The sequence below is a fragment of the Sinocyclocheilus grahami genome, unplaced genomic scaffold (assembly GCF_001515645.1).
Source record: "Sinocyclocheilus grahami isolate Dianchi unplaced genomic scaffold, SAMN03320097.WGS_v1.1 scaffold419.1, whole genome shotgun sequence".
Classification (NCBI taxonomy): domain Eukaryota; kingdom Metazoa; phylum Chordata; class Actinopteri; order Cypriniformes; family Cyprinidae; genus Sinocyclocheilus; species Sinocyclocheilus grahami.
Window position 1 is genome coordinate 1,886,893 of NW_015505598.1, and position 21,502 is coordinate 1,908,394.

Sequence of the window (21,502 nt, forward strand, 5' to 3'; positions counted from 1 at the left end):
TATATATATATATATATATATATACACAATGCAGAATACATGATTGCGTTGTAGCATTTTTGCAACAGTAAGAAGTGTTTGGCAGCAAGTATTGCTCGCTACCACGGCAACCGCGTGCTTGTCCATGTTTAATGCTTCTCATAGCTATGTGAAATATATCTGTCTGTCTAGTGTATAATTGGAACACAGTTGATTGATGAAGCTGATGATCTGAATAAGAGAGAGAGAGAGTGAGAGAGATAAAGAGCAAGGCAGCGCGAGGAACAGGATTAAGAACCGCTGCTTTAGAACATTGATTTTGAATCTTGTGAATCCATTAGAATCGTTAGAAGACAGAATCATATATGAATAGATTTTTTTGTGCAGCCCTAGTTTTGACGGCATGGCAACAACTCTTCCTCTTCTCTAAAGCAGTGCAGCATGGCCCCGCCTCCTTTGTTGCATGTTCCCGGGGGCGGGGTTTATCAGGGTTTGTGACGTCACAAACCCGGGAAGAAGCTCGTTGTAGTCCCTACGAGCCTTTTTGTAGGCATTAAACTGCCATCATTTTAAAAGACAATATCTCCGTTTGCATTGAACTTTCAGCTTTGTCACTTTGCAGATATTGTTTATGCTCAAACGGCAACATTAAGTCAAGTCACCTTTATTTATATAGCGCTTTTAACAATACAGATTGTGACAAAGCAACTGAACAGCATTAATTAGGAAAATAGTGTCAATAATGCAAAATGACAATACTAAACACTCATTTTTCAGTTAAAGACAGTTCATCATTCAATTCAGTGATTCATTACACACTAACTAACGTTAAAAAAGTGAAATCGCAATCAACCACCTCTTTAAATAACATTCTAATCATGACAAGAAATTTGGACATTTGAATGTTCTTAGAATAATAAAAATAAGTGTTCAACTAATGTTTTAGGTGAAAATAAAGTTAGTTGAACGTTATGAGAAATGTTTTTGTAACCCTTAATTAACATTCTAATCATGATAAAAAATACAAAAAAACATTTGACCGTTTTTAGAATATTAAAAATAAGCATTCAAATAACGTTATTATGTGAAAATAAAGTTATTGCAACGTATTTTGTAATACTTTAAATAATGTTCTAATTATGACATTAATGTTCTTAGAATCTTAAAAATACACATTCAAATAATGTTATATCTCGTGTGAAAATAAAGTTAGTAAAATTTTGTAAGAAACAATTTTGTAACCTTTAAATAACGTTATAATCATAACAATAAAACCGTTTAAAAATATTTCAAAACAATGTTCCCACAATGTTTTTGTGACCTAAATTTGTTACCTGGGATAACAGCTTCCACTCTTCTGGGAAGGATTTCCACAAAATTCTGGAGCGTTTCTGTGGGAATTTTTGTCTGTGTATCCAGTAACACGTTTGTGATGCCAGGCACTGATGTTGGATCGTCTCCATTCCAGCACATCTCAAAGGGTTTTGATGCGGTTACGATCAGGGCTCTGTGTGGCCAGTCAAGCTCTTCCACACCAGACTCATCCAATCATGTTTATATAGACCTTGCTTTGTGCATTTGTTTGCAAATGTCACTAAAGTAATGGCATTTAGACGATTTTATATGTGGCATAAGGATAAATACACCGAATATTGATTTAAGCACTAATATGATTAAAGTTATGTAGTAAGTGGAGACTTACTCGTTGATTTTGTTCTCTCAAATACATTGAACTCCAATTTCTCTGCTTGTTCCATCCAGACTGTCCAAAAGATGTTGAAAACCAATAAACAATTCTGTAGCAAACTTGGAAAGTACCGCATGCCTTTTGCCTGGTCTGTAAGGTAAGGGAATCCTAAATCTCTGGTGCTTCAGCTATGCCAGAACAAATGCTCAACAACAACAACAACAAAGCTCTTGCACTATTAACAGTTTGTTTAAATTCAATCATAGCATTTCTTCCGTCTGTATATTCCAGGTCAGTATTTAAGGACAACCAGGGCACAGTGGACAGGGAAAGTCGCTTCTCTCCGCTCTTCAAACAGGAGAGCAACAAGATTTCCACAGAAGACCTCATCAAGCTCACCACAGAGTACAGGAGGTACAGACTCAGAAGAAATTAGCTTTCCATTGATGTATGGTTTGTTAGGATCGGACAATATTTAGCCGAGATACAACTATTTGAAAATCTGGAATCTGAGGGTGCAAAAAAATCTAAATATTGAGAAAATCATCTTTAAAGTTGTTCAAATGAAGTTCTTAGCAATGCATATTACTAATCAAAAATTAAGTTTTGATATATTTATGGTTAGAAATGTACAAAATATCTTCATGGAACATGATCTTTACTTAATATCCTAATGATTTTTGGCATCAAATAAAAATGTATAATGTTGACCCATACAATGTATTGTTGGCTATTGCTACAAATATCCCCCAGCGACTTAACACTGCTTTTGTGCTCCAGGCTCACAAATCTCACGTCATCATAAATGACCTCAGTTAAATCAAGTGTTTTTTGCAGGGCAGAGAAGGCCAGTAAACTCCAGATCATCCCGGGAAACCTTGAAATAAACGTGGACTGTGTTCCCATGGAATGTCCCAGTACGTCCAACTAATACCACAACCCTCACATTTAAGGCAAAACTGATGCAAAATGCAATTTTACTCATAAATGTTGTTCAGTTTTTATGTACTTAACACGTAAGCGCTGGCTGTTGTGTGGCCACACACTCATCGTCATGCATGCTTGTTCCTCAGACTGTGTGACGTCCTCGTACGTGGCTCTCAGGCCGTTCGAGGACTGCGGTCTTCACGCTCCGACGGTGGAGGTGGACGAGTTCCTGCAGGACTCTTCTAAGTTTGCCCAGCCTTACAGAGTCTACAAGAATCACATCTACATCTACCCCAAACACCTTAAGTATGACAGCCAGAAGAGCTTCGCAAAGGTGAGGAAGTCACATTCACACCGGACCTTTAGAGTCACAAATACTATGAAATCTGAATGAATTGAAATTACATAAACTTGCCCGTGTCAGACCAACAGAGTGCTCCAAATGCTGTCTGAAGAATTTAAGTAGCACTTTAGTTTAGGAACCAGTTCTCACTATTAACTAGTTGCGTATTAGCATGCATATTGGCTGTTCATTAGTGGCTATAAAGCACATATTAATGCCTTTTTCTGCATGATCATATTTTAGATCCCTTAATCCACTCCATACCTAAACTTAACAACTACCTTCCTGTTAATAAGCAGCTAATCAGGAGTTTATTGAGGCAAAAGTCAGTTAATAGTGAGAATTGGTGACTATAATTGAGTTCCCAGCATGCATTACAGCATGAATAAATGATGTGGTTGCTGTTATAGGATTACTATTTTACTATTTGCTGACTTTTTTTTAAACTTCTGTTGTTTTGTCATTATTGTTAGTTATTTGTTGTGTTGTGATTTTAAGAGCTCATCTTTTTACATTTGTTGACTGTCAGCGTTCTTGAGGTTTGTGTGTTAAGGTCTATGTACAAGCTTTCTTCGCTTTGTAAGGTGATTGTTCCTTTGGAAACTAAGGGTGTTTTCACACCTAGTTTGTTTGAGCCCTGCAAACACTCTCAGAGCGGTTCAGCTCATATATGTGAACAAACAAGTGATCTCAGACCCCCCTAAAAGGACCCAAAAGCGAACCGTACTCAGACCACCTCCCGAGGTTCGGTTCATTTGTGGGTCCGTTTGTGGTTCGATTTCCTCGTGATTTGTGAAAGCAATGAGGTCTCGGTACGCTTGGACCAACATAACAGTAACGCTTGAGGTCGACTCAGTGGCGTAGCGTCTGCAGGGTATGCAGGTGCATATGGGCCCGGGCAGATTGGGGGCCCACCGAGCCGAGGGGAACTTTTAATTGAAACGAGGAAATTAATTTCCCTGTCAGACCCCCCTAAAAGGACCCAAAAGCGAACCGTACTCAGACCACCTCCGGAGGTTCGGTTCATTTGTGGGTCCGTTTGTGGTTCGATTTCCTCGTGATTTGTGAAAGCAATGAGGTCTCGGTACGCTTGGACCAACATAACAGTAACGCTTGAGGTCGACTCTGTGGCGTAGCGTCTGCAGGGTATGCAGGTGCATATGGGCCCGGGCAGATTGGGGGCCCACCGAGCCGAGGGGAACTTTTAATTGAAACGAGGAAATTAATTTCCCTCAGCCCGAGTCCGACTGGAGCCCATGTCTTTTCTCTTTCTCTCTCTTCCCCATTACACAGCTATTAAAATAGTTCAGATTCGGGTTTTTAATGGCAAAGTGGTAATATTTCTTTTAGCTTCTTTATTAAGTTAATTTAGAAATATGTTTGGAACATTTTATGTTTGTTAAATTCAGGTTTTTGTTTTTTAAAGGAACGACCAAGCGGCCAGCGGCAGACAGTGAGTTATATGTTGTTATACGAGTTATACAAATATGTTTGTTCAATTTAGCCTTCTCAAATCAACACGACGACTTGCCTAAAATAAAATCTATAGACATAAAACACTTTTACAGTATTAAAGCATTTCACAGTATTCATTTAAACATTTAACCTAGATAAATTAGCATATCCAATAGCTTGTGCGGAGAGTGGAAGCTAAAGTGCGCTTTGCAGGACACGGAGGCACCAGCTCGATCACTTGCATTTTTTTTTAATAACAGTGAAAGCTTAAAAATACGCCGTAATTTTTGCTCATAAAGGTAAGAGTATACCTCATTCGGAACTGCAAAGTCTACTTTTATTTGTGTGCACTCACAATATCAACAAAACCTTGTGCTTTTGTAAAAAAAAGAAAACAAACAATATGCGCTTTCTGTCGTCTTGGTCTTGAGCAGGAGCGCCTCACAATGATGAACTGAAACCGACATGATAAATATATCTATATAATGCTTTAAATTACTATTTTAAAACGAAATAATTAAAATCGAAAACAAAAACTCTTTCTTTATGTAATCCGTAAAGAGGCATTTCTCGCTAAAGGCAGTCCAATGAGGAGATGGCCAGTCAGGTTCGTCAAATTCATTTTTGCGACATTGATTCAGAAAACACTAATTTATGAACAAATAATTCAAATATCCCCTCACTATTTTTTACTTTTTTGTTTGTTTTTTATTTATTTTGTTTGTTTTTTGGGCCGCTGTGCCAAAATTGTGTTTGCATTCAGTAGCATACGGGAGCATTTTAGTGCCACGTTGAAAAATAACTAAATAAATAAGATTTAGTTATTTAATAAGAATAAAGTCAAAATTACGATAATAAAAACTTGTTATATTTGCGTGAAGTTAATGTGAAAATTCCACCTATAGGCTACTCCGCCAAAAAAAGAAAAAAAAGTCTGTGGCATCTATCATTTTTCACATTTAACATAAAAAACAGCAATACAATGTAGACGTATTGATGTTTTTTAAAACTCTGATTGATCGATTTCATGAGACATTCGTTTGTATTAAATTGTTCTGAATTTTTGATGCATGCATTCAAATATTCATGTTTAGTTAGTGCTGCAAATATTAAAGAGGAAAATATCATTGATTCATATGCCGCTTGAACTGAGGCGAATTATCTCACTACAAATTAAAGAGCGTAAAAACACATTTATTGTTTGTATTTTAATCATAGAATTGACAGAAGACTGAGATTTTGTAGGAACAAAGCACAAAGCTGAGATTATTGAGTGGCTTGCGTGCTACAAATAATGAATGGACTTGAAAACTTTAAACATCATTTCCAAGCATTACCGTAAAACAGCTTGTGAATAGTCACGATTCACATAACGTTATCTACTTCAGAAAAATCAACAATAGGGCCCAAGTTAAGTTAACCGAGTTGAAGCCCATAATGTTTGGGGGGGGGCGTAGAATTTTTTTTGCATATGGGCCCGGGGCTGACTTGCTGCGCCACTGAGGTTGACTAAGCAGTTTAGTACTTGTATATCTTTTTTATATAGGCTATATTTTATTATATATATTTTCTACTATATTTTATTATTATTATCATTATTATTTATTGATGTCATTTCAGATGTTCAATTTCTTCTTACATTTTTCAAAAATAAATAAACAAATAAGTAAATAAATAAACCAGCCGTTAACTCGAAAAATACAGAATAATTATTTTGTCATTTATGTAATGTACGGCTAAATGATTTAATGCATGCATCGTTAAGTATTCTCGTCATGACAGAGGCAAAGAACCGCCTGACGCACAGCGGAGATCTAGCATTCTAGATATACCTGATATATATATATATATATATATATATATATATATATATATACTGTATGCATATAAAAATCTCTCAACTAATGCTGTAAAATATACATGAGAGTCAGTTGGTACTACATTACTATAATATTGAAGGTTAAAATTGACTGATTTTTAGGCTGTACAACTGCTTAAATTACACTTAATGAAGTTTTCATAATAATAAAGTTAAAATTGCATAATAATATTTCTACTTCAATTAATTTTTTTTAAACAAACATTTAAATGGTGGCTGTCATAAAAACTTGACAGATTTATTGAAACAAATTAAACACTGAAGAACAGTAAAACTTATAATGCGTATGTTATATGGTGCATATATTTAGCAAAATGCCCCTCTCTACAGTTTATTTTTCCATATGATTAATGAGTTTATGGTCACCGAATATGTTTTTCTGAGGTAAATGTGACGTTGCGTGACATACAAGTTGTTATATTGACGTCTTTGCGTGGCTGAAACACTGATTGAGCGATTACATGAGACAGGATATGGATTGTAAAGTTGTACTCTTTCTTTTAACTTACCTTCGGATGTTTAGTCATGTTTATTTTGTGTTGAATCTGGTATTAATGTGGAGGAGATGATCAGTTCACATGCGTCTGTTGATCTGAGGCGCTACAGCGATCTGTCACTTCACATTAAACAGTGCCAAAACGGCATTTACTGTTTGAATACTGCAATACAATGGACATAATTTGAAATATGAGACTTTGTTTCATATTAAAAGTACCAAAGCACAATTCTTATTGCGATTTATTGGATGGGAAGTGCCCTTCAGTGTTCCGTCCATTAACTGAAAACAGGCTAGACATCGATTCTTGGCAAGTGCCCTTCAATGTTCCGTCCATTAACTGAAAACAGGCTAGACATCGATTCTTGGCATTTAAGAATCAATATCATTTCGTAAAAATGAGAATCGATTAAAACTGAGATATCGATATTTTTTTACCCAGCCCTAATAGTTATGCTGAAACCATTTTTTATTGGTGCAGTACTGGCTTAAATATTTTACACCACAATTAAGTTTTAACTTCTGACCGGCCGTTGTGGAGTGACTGATCATGCTGAAGTTGCTTGAGGTCTAATGAAGGATTCAGATGTGCTCAGTTTAGATTGTTTTGGTCTTCGTTCGTTAACATGCAGTGTACAGTCATGCCGTGTCTGTTCTTGTTTTAGGCTCGAAACATCGCCGTTTACGTGGAGTTCAGAAGCTCTGATGAAGAACACGCCAAGCCACTTAAGGTAACATAACACAAGTTTCCATCAGTTTCCACCAACATCTGCTTTCAGATATAATATAAATGCTGTAAATCCATTTCCATTTCCATAGTGCATCTACGGAAAGCCAGGAGGTCTAGTTTTTACCACGACTGCCTGTTCCACAGTTCTGCATCACTCACAGAACCCAGACTTTTGTGATGAGGTTTGCAAAATATTCTTTTCAAGTGCTTTAGCAGCTTTTGCAGGTTACGATGAAAGTTATGGGTCTTTTACTGTTTGTTATGATATGCTTGTTCAGGTGAAGATTGAGCTGCCCACACATCTTCATGAGAAACACCATTTACTCTTCTCCTTCTATCATGTGACCTGTGACATCAATGCCAAGACCAGCTCTAAGAAGAAAGAGGCTCTTGAGACTCCAGGTATCTGCACATGCACGTTATCCTGTGCTGTGTGTGTGTGTGTGTGTGTGTGTGTAGTGCTCTGACAGTGTGTGTGTTTATGTGTGTGTAGTGCTCTGACAGTGTGTGTGTTTGTGTGTGTATAGTGCTCTGACAGTGTGTGTGTATGTTACAGTGGGCTATGCATGGCTGCCTCTTCTGAAGGATGGACGTGTTTCCTCTCAGGATTTCAGTATTCCAGTCTCGTGCACTTTGCCTGGTGGATATCTACACATTAAAGAGCCCTCATCCACCAAAGTGAGTGCGAGAATCCAGAAAAACATAGAAACAGACAGTTTAGAAAAAGAAAATAGATGAATACAGATATAAGTATGATGATGATGATGAAGATATAAAGTAAGGATGAAGACATAGAAGTGATTCAAAGGCAACTTTTATAGGTCACATAAACTAGAAATCAGAACAGACCATTTTCACAGACAGTAATGAAGCTTCCAGAGTTATTAACATCATAAATCTATAGCAAAAAATGAATGTACATTTATATCTCTATACTTTGTGTTATATAACCTTGGCATTCAATTACATAAAAACTATTTATAATATAGTGATAGCAAATTTGACATCTCTATCTTCTGGCCAATGTAATGAAACTCTCGATATTTTTTTTTGGAAAGTTGTGGATTTTTTTTTTATGTTGGAGCAAATGGGAATGCAAAAATTATATTTGTTGTAGCCCCATATGCAAATGTAATATATGTACATATATTACACTTCCATATATGAAGTATGTGGTCATATGAAGTAAAAACATATATGAAACCTATAAGAAATTGGAATAATTTCATATATTAACATATACTGTATATCTAGCCCATTCAAATATATATGTATATGTATATGTAATATATTTTTGGACATATGTCATGTACATTTATACCCATCCTAAAACCCGTCAACAGTAACGCATCACAAGTGACGTGAGTTACGTAATCAGATTACGTTTTTCAAGTAACTAGTAAAGTAATGCATTACTTTAAAATTTACTTTTGCAAATAAGTAACACCAAATGAAAAAAAAGTTACCTAATGCATTACTTTCCATAAAAAGTAACACCATTAGTTACTTTCTATGGAGTAACACGATATTGTAATGCATTACTTTTAAAAGTAACTTTCTGTAACACTGCCTATTAATACATGTTGATGTTATATAAGAATAAAAAAAAAAGTCCTGGAATGTTTCAAAACAGGAGACTCAAAGACAAATAATGATGATTCACATGCGAGATATAGTAGTTTGTTTTTCATATTTTTCTTGCAGAATGGCTCGGATGTGAAGTGGGTCGATGGGGGGAAGCCGATCTTCAAAGTGTCCACTTTGGTGCTTTCTACAGTTTATACTCAGGTTAAAAAGAGCCACAGTCTCAGATTAAAATTTACAGTTATCTTGCTCATGTTTTGTGATTTCATAATTCCAGTGGGTCTTTTTTTTTGCAGGACCCCCATCTAAATCACTTCTTCCAGCAGTGCCAAAAACGAGAGGCAGACCTCTCTCAAGCTCCTACCTCAAACTTCCTCAACTGCCTTAAAGTAAGCCTTAACTGGGGGCTGAAAATCTGTCAAAACGGAATTATAATTAAAAATGCAACCCATTTTATACATATTCATAAATATATTATCCAGAGACAGACATGTAGCTGATTGCAAAATGTGTCTTACGTAAAGTCAAGATCCACTTAAGAGCAAGATCCAGTTAAAGTCAGGGACCAAATTGTGCGATTTGCTTAAATTTAGGCTTCTTTTTTTTAAGCAACGCATATATATTGTGTGTTTTGCTATTCTACACTGTTTCTCTCTCTCTCTTTTTTTTTAAGTGAAATCAAAATGCACATTTTTAAAGTTTGAAAATTATGTGTAGGTATTGTTTAACTAATATTCATCATATGTGACCCTAGACCACAAAACCAGTCATAAGGGTCCATTTTTCAAAATTGAGATTTATACATCTTCTGAAAGCTGAATAAATACGTTTTCCATTGATGTAAGGTTTGTTAGGATAGAACAATATTTGGCTGAGATACAACTATTTGAAAATCTGGAATCTGAGGGTGCAAAAAAATCTAAATATTGAGAAAATCATCTTTAAAGTTGTTCAAATGAAGTTCTTAGCAATGCATATTACTAATCAAACATTAAGTTTTGATATATTTACGGTAGGACATTTACTAAATATCTTCATGGAACATGATCTTTACTTAATATCCTAAAGATTTTTGGCATAAAAGAAAATAATTGTGACCCAAACAATGTATTGTTGGCTATTGCTACAAATATCCCCCAGCGACTTAACACTGCTTTTGTGCTCCAGGGTCACAAATATGTTTGAATAATGCCTGTGAAAATTCCTCAACGTTTTTAGGTGAATATTCAGTCCATATCTTTATATGAACTCGTTTTTGTGCTCTCAGGGCCTCTTGAGTATGGAGAGGATTCATGTCATAATTCGCTTCCTTCCTGTTATCTTCAACCAGCTCTTTAAAGTGCTCACTCAAAACGACACTGACGAAGTGTCCACCAGCACCACCAGGTACAAAACCCATCACGCGCTCTTCTGAACGCACTCAGTCAACAACTCTCACTTTAACATTACATGTAAACCTCTTTTCCATCAGGGTCCTTGTCCACATCTTAGCTAAGTGCCACGAGGAGAACCTGGGCCACTATTTGCACTCTTACATAAAGGTACATTATATGGCACAATCCTAACTGTGCCGATGTATCATTTCACTCATGCATGTTGCTGCCAATAGCTAGGTACGGTTGAAGCCAGATTCTTGCAGTTTACATTTTAAAGCTTTAAAAATCTTGAATTTAAAATCCAGTTTCTTTCAAATGCACATATCGACATATGACGTATCTGAAGAAATGATCAAGCAGGGAAAATAAAGTTGCTGGTGCAGAGACGGTAAAGGTTTTGTTTTTGTTCTTGTGGAAACCTGTCGGATGTGTTTCTCTTTTGTTTATTCAGTTTGTCTTTAAGACTGAAGCGTGTGGCTTCAGAACGGTTCACGAAGAGTTGGCCAAGGGCATGACCTCTGACCTGAAGAGCAACGACCAGTCGATCATACGCAATATCCTCAAGGTGAGCTAACATCACCACCTCTCTCTTACAGAAGTCATGGACTGTTTTTAAGCCTGTCGACTGATATCTGTTGGGTTCCCTGCAGTTCTCGTGGTTCCTTCTCGAGATCATAGTGAAGTCGATGGCGCAGCATCTGCTGGACTCAAATAAGCTTAAGGTAAATATTGAGGCAGCAGACGTGAATTCATGCTTTATTCATCCTATTCTTTTTGTTGTTGTTGTAATTTCAACAATAGTCGGTCAGCCTAAAATAATGACTTATAATAAGGGTCACGCTATAGTTTGAGGACTAATTCTCAGTTGTTTATTAGTATGCATATTACTATTAGTACTTGTAAAGCACATCTTGATGCATTATTCTGCAAGGCCATATTTTAGATCCCTTAATCCTTAAACTCCATACCTAAACTTAACTACCTTACTGACTATTAATAAGCAGTAATTAGGAGTTTATTAAGGCAAAGGTCGTAGTTAATAGTGAGAAATGCTCCACAAACTAAAGTGTGACCACATTCAGGACTCTTGGTTTGATTTTAAATAAACTTTTGACATAAGCTTAAATGTAAAATGCACCAGATACACGATTAGTAGCACTGTCTTGCTTCTTGGTGATTTAGATAAGCGTTTATCAATCAAACTGGGTTTTCTATAAATGCTCAATACAGTCCTAAACTCTGTATTGCTGTAAATACTCAGACTTTACTTTCCACAGAATTTTTTCTCTCATTTGTAGCTGTTGCACCTGTAATATTTGACCTATGTTCACAATTTTCTGCAGCTGTGACCATTTTCCTTATATAACCAACAAATCTGAATAAAACCGAATAAATAAAAGATGTTTTGAGACGTTTTTTCTGCACATCAAGTGACTTGCGCAGAGCTGCTTCTGTGTCTTTCACACTGTTAAACTTGTTTATTTAATAAGAAATGCGTAACAAATGTGTTTGCTCAGCTTCCTCGACCGCAGCGATTTCCTGGCACTTTCCAGAGTCGATTGGAGACCCTGATCATGACGATGTCCGATCACATCTTCTGGAAGAATAAAGAGCTGGCAGAGGAGACACGCAGCGCTAATATGGCCATAGCGGCCTTTGTGAAGGTCACACAGCACACTACAACTGAGATAATTAAGACTTTTAAATGTTGTAAATATGTGCATAATGAAGTAAATAATTAAATTAGATGCAGGACTAATTTTAATGCACATAAATAAGTTTATGTATTTTGTGTGTGATAGTGTACTGTACATGCATTTGAAATCGGACAGCCTGAATAGTTCATAATAATGTTATAAACTTGTTTCTGTGATCAATTAAAAGATATGCATTTCCCGTCCTCAGCGGTGCTTCACATTCATGGACAGAGGTTTCACCTTCAAACTGATCAGCAACTACATAAACATGATCACAGCCAGTGACAATAAGGTACCTGAGCTAAACTTTCTCACTTTTCTGTATCTCTCTCGTAACACTAGACGTGAGCATGTGTGAAAAATAGAGGATCTGAACGTGATTGACTGACCTCTTGATTTAATACAAACAGCACAGATGTCAAAGCTTCCGATTTGTGAAAGCACAAGCCCTAGAATGTGATCATATCCTGTTCATTGTAAGAAGATGCAGTATTTGCATGCTCAAAGTCTATAGCATTAAAACAGTGACACTACACATTAAAAGATCCTGGTTACGATTAACTTTTGTTATGTAATGACTGACATGTATTTATGTATAATTTATTTGTGTTTTTTTCTGGCTGTTGAATTAATTGACCGTCTCTGTGTCGCAAAGGTTATCACTAAAGAACCGTGTGTGTGTGTGTGTGTGTGTGTGTGTGTGTGTGTGTGCACAACGTGTTTTGGGTGCAAATGTTGTTTTTCCAGATGCTGTGTGAGCTGAAGTTTGAGTTCATAAGGGAAGTGTGTAACTATGAGCACTATGTCCTTCTGAGTCTTCCCATCCCGTCTGCACGAATCACAGGTCAGGGAGCACCACGAGCTCCACCTCTTTGTGTCTCATGTGTCGCAAAACTTCACGCTTGCATTGTACTCCTAATTAGCATACTGTAGACCACACCCCCTGATCTTCTGTCTGTCTCATTTCTCTCTGTCAGACAAGGCATCACCGGAAACCCAAAGTGCTCAGGGTAACTATTAAGTGTTTTTTACTGAACTTATTTTACTTATTTGTAAAGTTTTCTGTGGCAGTTTAATGCAGTTTTCAGTCTGATTGATAATAAAATTCAACCCTGGGAGTGAGAACGGGTTGGAAAATCTCATATCTGTATGAGTGGATGAAGTACAAATATCATGTACTTGAAGGAGAAGATCAGTTCACTGAAAAAAAGAAAAGAAAATTGAAAGACTACATAAACCAACAGCACAAAAACACAGGATCATGACACTGATTTCATTTAAAACTAAATAATCGTTTTTTTTGTTTGTTTTTTTTAGACAAAGTGATTGTATTTGACTCGAGACAAAGTGATTATATAGCTTCAGAAGACTTGGATTACCTGTACGTTAACTTTTTAAAACTCAATTTACTTTCATAGTATGGACAAAAACATTCAACATTTAAAGTACAGGAGTCCAGTTAAAATATCGCTGCAGTTTAATTGCTCCAGTTGAGTAAAGCTGATCTATTAGGACAATCTTTTTTATGTTTGTGATTCAGTGTCCTTCTACTGCTCTCAGTATCTGTTGAAAGATGCACTCCTGCAGTATATTCCAAGTCTTTGTGTCAAACACTGTATGACAAATAAATTGAATTTGATTTTACAGAAAATCTTCTCCTCCGTTAGAGCTCTCAAGTTTCAATAACTTACAGCATATTCTGTAGCGTATAGCAAGACTCCAGTCATATAGTCACATCGTGCTGCCATGATGAGGTTACCTGACAACTCAAATACATATTCGATCTCCGTAAACATGTTCACTCACAAAATAAATGCATTGTCACACTGCGCATAGTGATCAAGTATGTGGTTTCTCGCTCTGTTTTATTTCTCAGTGGACTTTCCAGAGTATAATTTGACGGAAGAGTTCTGCAGGAAACATTTTCTCACAGGATTGTTGATGAGAGAGCTGGGGCTCGCTTTGCAAGACGAGCAAGACCTGAGACACCTCGCCCTGGGCTGCCTGAAGAACCTCATGGCTAAACATTCACTGGACTCCCGTTATGCCATAAAGGTGAATTTTGACAGTGATAACACTTAAAGTATATAGTTGTTGTGCACCATTTATGTTAGTCTGGGAACTGATTTTAACTGTATTGTGTTTGTGTGTGTAGGAGAAACAGGCACGGATAGCCTCTCTGTACCTGCCACTTTATGGTCTGATCCTTGACAACATGCCTCGCTTTTTCCTCAGAGATCTGTTTCCAATCTGCCTGACGGCCAGTGACCAGGTACACATGCTCAGGATGCTCATTTATCAACTGAAATGAAATATAATAAGAAGCTTTGTTCTTATATTTTTATCAAGAACTCGCCTCAGCTGAGCAAGATCTGACGTTTTAACAGGGGTGTAAAGTATTTCATTACTACACTTGAGTAATATTTATTATGATATTATTTACTATTAACAATTCCACAGTTGTTCAGTTAGAATCAAGTATTACCAAGAGCAATGTAAAGGTAAAAGAAAAAAGGACACACTCATCTCAAGTCACACTCATCCAGGCCACCCCATATAACCACAACAAATTTTGAAACTACCAACATTACATTACATAAATGTAGAATACTACATTTTTAAATGCTATCCCAGTTTCCTTCTTACCTATTAAAGGAAGGTGTGTAAGAGCAGCGCTGAGGCCCTGTAGTCTACCAACCAGGGCTTAAAAATAGAAGGAAAAAAAAGTGCTGTACACACATAAAAGAATAAAAATACCAAAGATACAAACAGTCAACAACACAAAAGAAGACAATAAGACACCATAAAGACAATAAAAGAAAGCAGCTCTCATGTAGCGTCAAATGCCAGACTATAAAAATAAGTTTTTAGGCTAGATTTAAAAACAGCAAGTGTTTGATCCTGTCTAATGTAGAGGGGCAAACTATTCCAGGGCTTCGGGGCCGCCACTGCAAATGCTCGGTCACCCCTGCTCTTCAACTTTACTCGTGGGACAACTAAAAGCAAATGGTCAGCAGACCTTAGTGCTCTTAGTGGAGCATACAGCTTGATCAAGTCGGACAGATATTTAGGTGCTAAACCAGGGCTGTCCAAACTCGGTCCTGGAGGGTCGGTGTCCTGCAGAGTTTAGCTCCAACTTGCCTCAACACACCTGACTGGAAGTTTCTATGCCTAGTAAGAGCTTGATTAGCTGGTTCAGGTGCATTTAATTAGGGTTGGAGCTAAACTCTGCAGGACACCGGCCCTCCAGGACCGAGTTTGGACAGCCCTGTGCTAAACCATTAGGAGATTTTAAAACCGAAATCTTAAACTGAATCCTAAAATGGACCGGTAACCAGTGAAGAGAGGCGAGAACGGGGGTGATGTGTTCCCGCTTTCATGTACCCGTCAGCAAGCGAGCTGCCGCATTCTGGACCATCTGCAGTCTGGAGAGAGAGGCCTGACTAATACCTATATAGATGCCATTACAATAATCCAGACGAGCTGAAATAAAAATATGAACGATTCTTTGAAAGTCTTTAGAAGACAGGAAAGATTTCACCTTGGTGAGTTGTCTCAATTGGAAAAAACTAGATTTAACTACCAAGTTAATCTGTTTGTCCCATTTAAAATCACAATCCATGATAACACCTACATTTTTTACATAGGGATTCACAAGTGGTTTCAATTCACCAAGGTCCAAATCTGATGACTCACAAGTACCTCCCGGTGTAAACAGTATAACTTCTGTTTTATTTTCTTTAAAATTAAGGAAATTTAGTGCCATCCAGGCCTTAATTTCCTCAAGACACTGCAATAGGGGCGCTAAAGAGCAAGTATCTTTTCGTTTTAAAGGCAGATACATTTGCGTATCGTCTGCATAACAATGAAAAGAATTACCAAATTTCCTAAAAAAATGTCCTAAGGGGAGCATGTACAGGGAGAACAGAATAGGCCCCAAAATGGAGCCCTGGGGGACCCCACACGTGAAAGAAGCAGTTAAGGAGACAAAGTCTCCCAAACGAACTGAGAAAGTAATTTCAGACAAATAGGATCTAAACCATCACAACGCAGTGCCCTTAATACCAACACATTGTTCTAAGCGTGTAATCAAGATCTTATGGCCTACAGTATCAAATGCAGCTGAAAGGTCTAGTAGACCCCTGAGTCAGTAGCAAGTAACAAGTCATTAAAAACCTTCAACAGTGCAGTTTCTGTACTATGTAAAGATTTAAAACCAGACTGAGTCACGTAGGCTGTATGTTGCATTTTATTATTACATTCAGAAATATTGTAGGCTAAAACCGGTAAATAAAGCAAATTTATAAACATTAACACAACTAGCCTATTTTAGTTCCCTTCTCTCCACAACAAATCCTCAGTGTTTGATCCTGTCTAATGTAGAGGGGCAAACTATTCCAGGGCTTCGGGGCCGCCACTGCAAATGCTCGGTCACCCCTGCTCTTCAACTTTACTCGTGGGACAACTAAAAGCAAATGGTCAGCAGACCTTAGTGCTCTTAGTGGAGCATACAGCTTGATCAAGTCGGACAGATATTTAGGTGCTAAACCAGGGCTGTCCAAACTCGGTCCTGGAGGGTCGGTGTCCTGCAGAGTTTAGCTCCAACTTGCCTCAACACACCTGACTGGAAGTTTCTATGCCTAGTAAGAGCTTGATTAGCTGGTTCAGGTGCATTTAATTAGGGTTGGAGCTAAACTCTGCAGGACACCGGCCCTCCAGGACCGAGTTTGGACAGCCCTGTGCTAAACCATTAGGAGATTTTAAAACCGAAATCTTAAACTGAATCCTAAAATGGACCGGTAACCAGTGAAGAGAGGCGAGAACGGGGGTGATGTGTTCCCGCTTTCATGTACCCGTCAGCAAGCGAGCTGCCGCATTCTGGACCATCTGCAGTCTGGAGAGAGAGGCCTGACTAATACCTATATAGATGCCATTACAATAATCCAGACGAGCTGAAATAAAAATATGAACGATTCTTTGAAAGTCTTTAGAAGACAGGAAAGATTTCACCTTGGTGAGTTGTCTCAATTGGAAAAAACTAGATTTAACTACCAAGTTAATCTGTTTGTCCCATTTAAAATCACAATCCATGATAACACCTACATTTTTTACATAGGGATTCACAAGTGGTTTCAATTCACCAAGGTCCAAATCTGATGACTCACAAGTACCTCCCGGTGTAAACAGTATAACTTCTGTTTTATTTTCTTTAAAATTAAGGAAATTTAGTGCCATCCAGGCCTTAATTTCCTCAAGACACTGCAATAGGGGCGCTAAAGAGCAAGTATCTTTTCGTTTTAAAGGCAGATACATTTGCGTATCGTCTGCATAACAATGAAAAGAATTACCAAATTTCCTAAAAAAATGTCCTAAGGGGAGCATGTACAGGGAGAACAGAATAGGCCCCAAAATGGAGCCCTGGGGGACCCCACACGTGAAAGAAGCAGTTAAGGAGACAAAGTCTCCCAAACGAACTGAGAAAGTAATTTCAGACAAATAGGATCTAAACCATCACAACGCAGTGCCCTTAATACCAACACATTGTTCTAAGCGTGTAATCAAGATCTTATGGCCTACAGTATCAAATGCAGCTGAAAGGTCTAGTAGACCCCTGAGTCAGTAGCAAGTAACAAGTCATTAAAAACCTTCAACAGTGCAGTTTCTGTACTATGTAAAGATTTAAAACCAGACTGAGTCACGTAGGCTGTATGTTGCATTTTATTATTACATTCAGAAATATTGTAGGCTAAAACCGGTAAATAAAGCAAATTTATAAACATTAACACAACTAGCCTATTTTAGTTCCCTTCTCTCCACAACAAATCCTCTAAAGTTAACAGAATTTAGGCTAGACTATATAAACATCAAGCCTAAATTAATTCCTTTAAAGTGAAATTGAACCCTCTCTCATTCGGCACGAATCCAAATGTTTCCATATTCGTGACGTATCTGGATGTTAAAATATTATTTATGTGAACTATAGGCTTTGTTCTTCACTTGCATTATCATACTTGTATTTTTTTTTATCGTTTTTGCCATTAAAATAGCCTGAGATGCTGACATGGCATTAAATAAAAATATCGCATTAAACTATAACTCGCATTATCGAGGCAAAACATCATCCTTCACATCGGCTATATCAGCAGTGAGACGCTGGTCACACTGAACAGCACAGAGTGTATACAGACTATTTAAATTGAGCAATGTAACTTTTTATGTTTCTTTAACTGTGTATTTTATTTTGATAATGAACAGGCTGTGATGTCAAGTTACCAAAAATATGTGGTAAGTGCGTGTGAGGCACCGGCGCGATCACTGCATTGTTTTCCCAACTGTTACTTCGTAATTTATGGTCATACCAATGCTGGTTGGTCGCACAGATAGAAGTGAAACATCATTCAAATCTGTAAAGCTTTTGCAAAATGAACAAAACGGCTTTCTGCCGTCTCGGTTTCCTTTCCGTGAACTTTGAATCGCATCACAATGAACCGAAACTCAGCACATTTTTTTCTTTCGTTTTGTTAATCTGTTAATGATTTAAGTGAATCATGAGTGTATTAGGCCTATATATTCCTTTTTATGTATATAGTTTTATTCTATTTTCTCCGTTCACAGAAGTGCTGCAGGTGCGTTACGTGACCTTGTTGAATCCATGTTCTAATACACTATCCTGCCATTTTTGCTGGTTTCAAAACACACAACAAGCTGCATATTAGCCTACCTGCCATTCATTTTCACTAAAATGTAGGCCTAATGCTTGGCGGTTCGTGACATCCTCGGATAAACTAACACCAGGGCACTGCCATTGCGACTTACCTATGATGAGTTCACAGCTGATGCATTTCACTCCTTGGATGCATCAGCATAATATTTGCATTGGCCTTACCACTTGAATTGGGGATTGGTTGACTGCAAAATTCAAATATTAAATGGAACAATAAAATAATTAATTAATTAATAATTATTAACCAGTTAATGGCCATTTCATATTTTCGATTCTGTTCTGAACTATTAAATTTGATTTTGTTTCTGGTTACGTTCCTGTCAAAATTGTTCGTTACCGGTTTTTGTTTTCAATCCTTGAACTGGTTCAGAGCCCTGCTACCAACACAACAAAAGAGAATAACTGCACTTATTGCCCTATTGGAGGTAGGGGTGGATGCTGCAATGCTTGAATTCCTGCCAGCCCAAATATTGCTGGTGTTGGTGTTCACAGTCATTAGTGAACCAGTGCCAGTGCGATGAAGATCACTAGTGATGGAAGCAAAGTCCTAATAAAATGCATGTAACATGAGGCCAAACCGGGAAGCTGTGTGCTTCGGAAACAGTCAACTCTCCATTGTTGCAACCTTCTCAGAGTCAGTTGCTACACCATCTGTCACAACCACATGGTCAAGGAACATTGTTTTTCAAGGAACAACTTCTTGGGGTGAAGGTGCAGTCTAGCATGACATAGTCTGGTAGAAGACTTGCAGAGACGCTTTAAAGTCCATTACATTAACCAGTTGACCAAAGAGCTGTGTTGTTGGGTGAGCAGTCCGTTGGCAGTGACTCCTTCCTCTGGTTGTGCTGGGTAACAGTGAAGTGAGGAAAGGAGCAGGAATCCGATTCAACAGCCTTGAACACAAACACTTACATGGTCAGAATATTAAAAAAATTGTGATCAAACAGGATACTTTATAAACGTTTTTCACTAAAACTACAAAATTCAAAATGCATCTGCACTTTCACAACCTCAAGGCTTAAAAAAAACTGGAAAAAACATTATTTTAGACTGAAATTACATCAGCTTCTCTCCCATTAGGGTGATTGTTAAATGTGTCACAAACTGAGAAATCAAAATTCCCTTGATCTTTTGATGCATAAGAGGTCATTGTATTATAAAAACATCCTGTAAGTTTAAGAACTCAAAACTCTCTCATTAGTCTAAAAACAGCTTATATTGAAGCCAGTCTGCCAAAACGACAGCTTGTGGAATATATGACTCTATGATGTAATAGTGTGGCTAAACAGAGCGTTCCAATGAGGGGAGTCAAAACAGGGCAGAAAATAGCCTGTTACTTCTAAATTATGTTTTTTTTTATGTGAACCTCTTGATGACATTATAAGTGCACCTCAGGGAACAGTACAAAACTAAAGTAAAAAACAAAAGCAGTTCATGAGGCCTAGTAAGTAATGAGTAATAAGATTTCCTTTACAGGGTTCCAGAGATGATCTTAGTGTCGGAGTAGGTTTAGCAGGTCAGGTGACCCATGTTTTACGCCATGGGAACTCGATGGATGCGTCCTTAACCAAGGAAGTGCTCAACTCCATTACAGGTACAGTGATGCTGTTTAGACCGTCACCCTCTATTCATAATCTATTCCTCACACAAATCTATCATGCTTTCAGAACATGATTGGAATATGATATCACAACGACAAAACTGTCGTTGTACAGAAGAAAACATCCTTTAAAAAATAAAAGTTCCTAAGACAAAATGTCTTTCACATACTGATTTGCTTTTTTCCCAGCCTTTTCTTCATTGGCTGTATCAACAGCTAACAATGCAGACTCCAGAGGCTCTCTCATCAGCATCGAGTCGAACCCCAGCAACAGTGACCGCAATAGTGAGAAGATGGATGGATGTGAAAAGGTGAGCAAGTGCATGAACTGACAGACAGATAGATAGAGCCAATATAACACATGAACAAAAACAGAAACTCAGAATAAAAGAGAACAGACACACAGAATGAATGAATGATTTTTCTCATGTAACAAGAGAATGATTGTGATGGCTGTATTCAGTTTGCCAGGCCGCAGTCTCTCATTGGGTTTGGTGCACGCTTTGACAAACTGGATCAAGCGGAGACCAGAAGTCTGCTCATATGTTTCCTGCACATCATGAAGACCATTTCAGAGGGTGAGACTTTAAATCACTGAACCTCGGAAGAACATGTCTATTGCACATATTCACATCTCATGCTGTAGCATGGTGACCTGTAACATAATACACTGTTGTGAGGATGATGTGCTCTCTGTGTTGCAGAGGTGCTGGTTTCATACTGGCATCGAGCGATCCACCAGGAGATCAGCGATTTCTTCAATATCCTGGAGTGAGTGACTCTGTTCATGAAAAAGAAAGAAGGAATCAAATCCTTTTGTGTTTTCATTATTTTGTATACTTCTTTTTTTTAAACAGACTCTGTCTCCAACACTTCCGGTTCCTTGGAAAGCGTCACATTGCCAGGTAAGATCTCTCCTCAGTTAGATGTGTTTTATGTGTGCTCCGGTGCGTCTGGATGAATGTAAGGGTCTTCTCTTCTCTTCTCTTCTGTTCCTGATTGTATATGTGCTTGTAAGAGGGAGC

General features: G+C 37.7%; 1 protein-coding gene across 1 annotated transcript in view; it reads left to right on the plus strand.

Annotated features, from left to right (window-relative positions):
- Positions 1-21,502, plus strand: part of dock10 (dedicator of cytokinesis 10) — a 73,080-nt gene that overhangs the window by 40,583 nt on the left and 10,995 nt on the right. Inside the window, exons 10-34 of the mRNA XM_016232783.1 lie at positions 1,659-1,823; positions 1,958-2,080; positions 2,504-2,583; positions 2,740-2,927; positions 7,432-7,497; positions 7,586-7,678; positions 7,775-7,898; positions 8,053-8,174; positions 9,201-9,284; positions 9,377-9,469; positions 10,348-10,466; positions 10,552-10,621; positions 10,908-11,021; positions 11,107-11,178; positions 11,974-12,120; positions 12,362-12,445; positions 12,901-12,997; positions 13,131-13,163; positions 14,030-14,208; positions 14,309-14,425; positions 20,354-20,471; positions 20,667-20,788; positions 20,941-21,055; positions 21,182-21,248; positions 21,335-21,382. Of these exons, the coding sequence (XP_016088269.1) occupies positions 1,659-1,823; positions 1,958-2,080; positions 2,504-2,583; positions 2,740-2,927; positions 7,432-7,497; positions 7,586-7,678; positions 7,775-7,898; positions 8,053-8,174; positions 9,201-9,284; positions 9,377-9,469; positions 10,348-10,466; positions 10,552-10,621; positions 10,908-11,021; positions 11,107-11,178; positions 11,974-12,120; positions 12,362-12,445; positions 12,901-12,997; positions 13,131-13,163; positions 14,030-14,208; positions 14,309-14,425; positions 20,354-20,471; positions 20,667-20,788; positions 20,941-21,055; positions 21,182-21,248; positions 21,335-21,382 (2,640 nt within the window). The remainder of the gene's footprint in view (positions 1-1,658; positions 1,824-1,957; positions 2,081-2,503; positions 2,584-2,739; positions 2,928-7,431; positions 7,498-7,585; positions 7,679-7,774; positions 7,899-8,052; positions 8,175-9,200; positions 9,285-9,376; positions 9,470-10,347; positions 10,467-10,551; positions 10,622-10,907; positions 11,022-11,106; positions 11,179-11,973; positions 12,121-12,361; positions 12,446-12,900; positions 12,998-13,130; positions 13,164-14,029; positions 14,209-14,308; positions 14,426-20,353; positions 20,472-20,666; positions 20,789-20,940; positions 21,056-21,181; positions 21,249-21,334; positions 21,383-21,502) is intronic.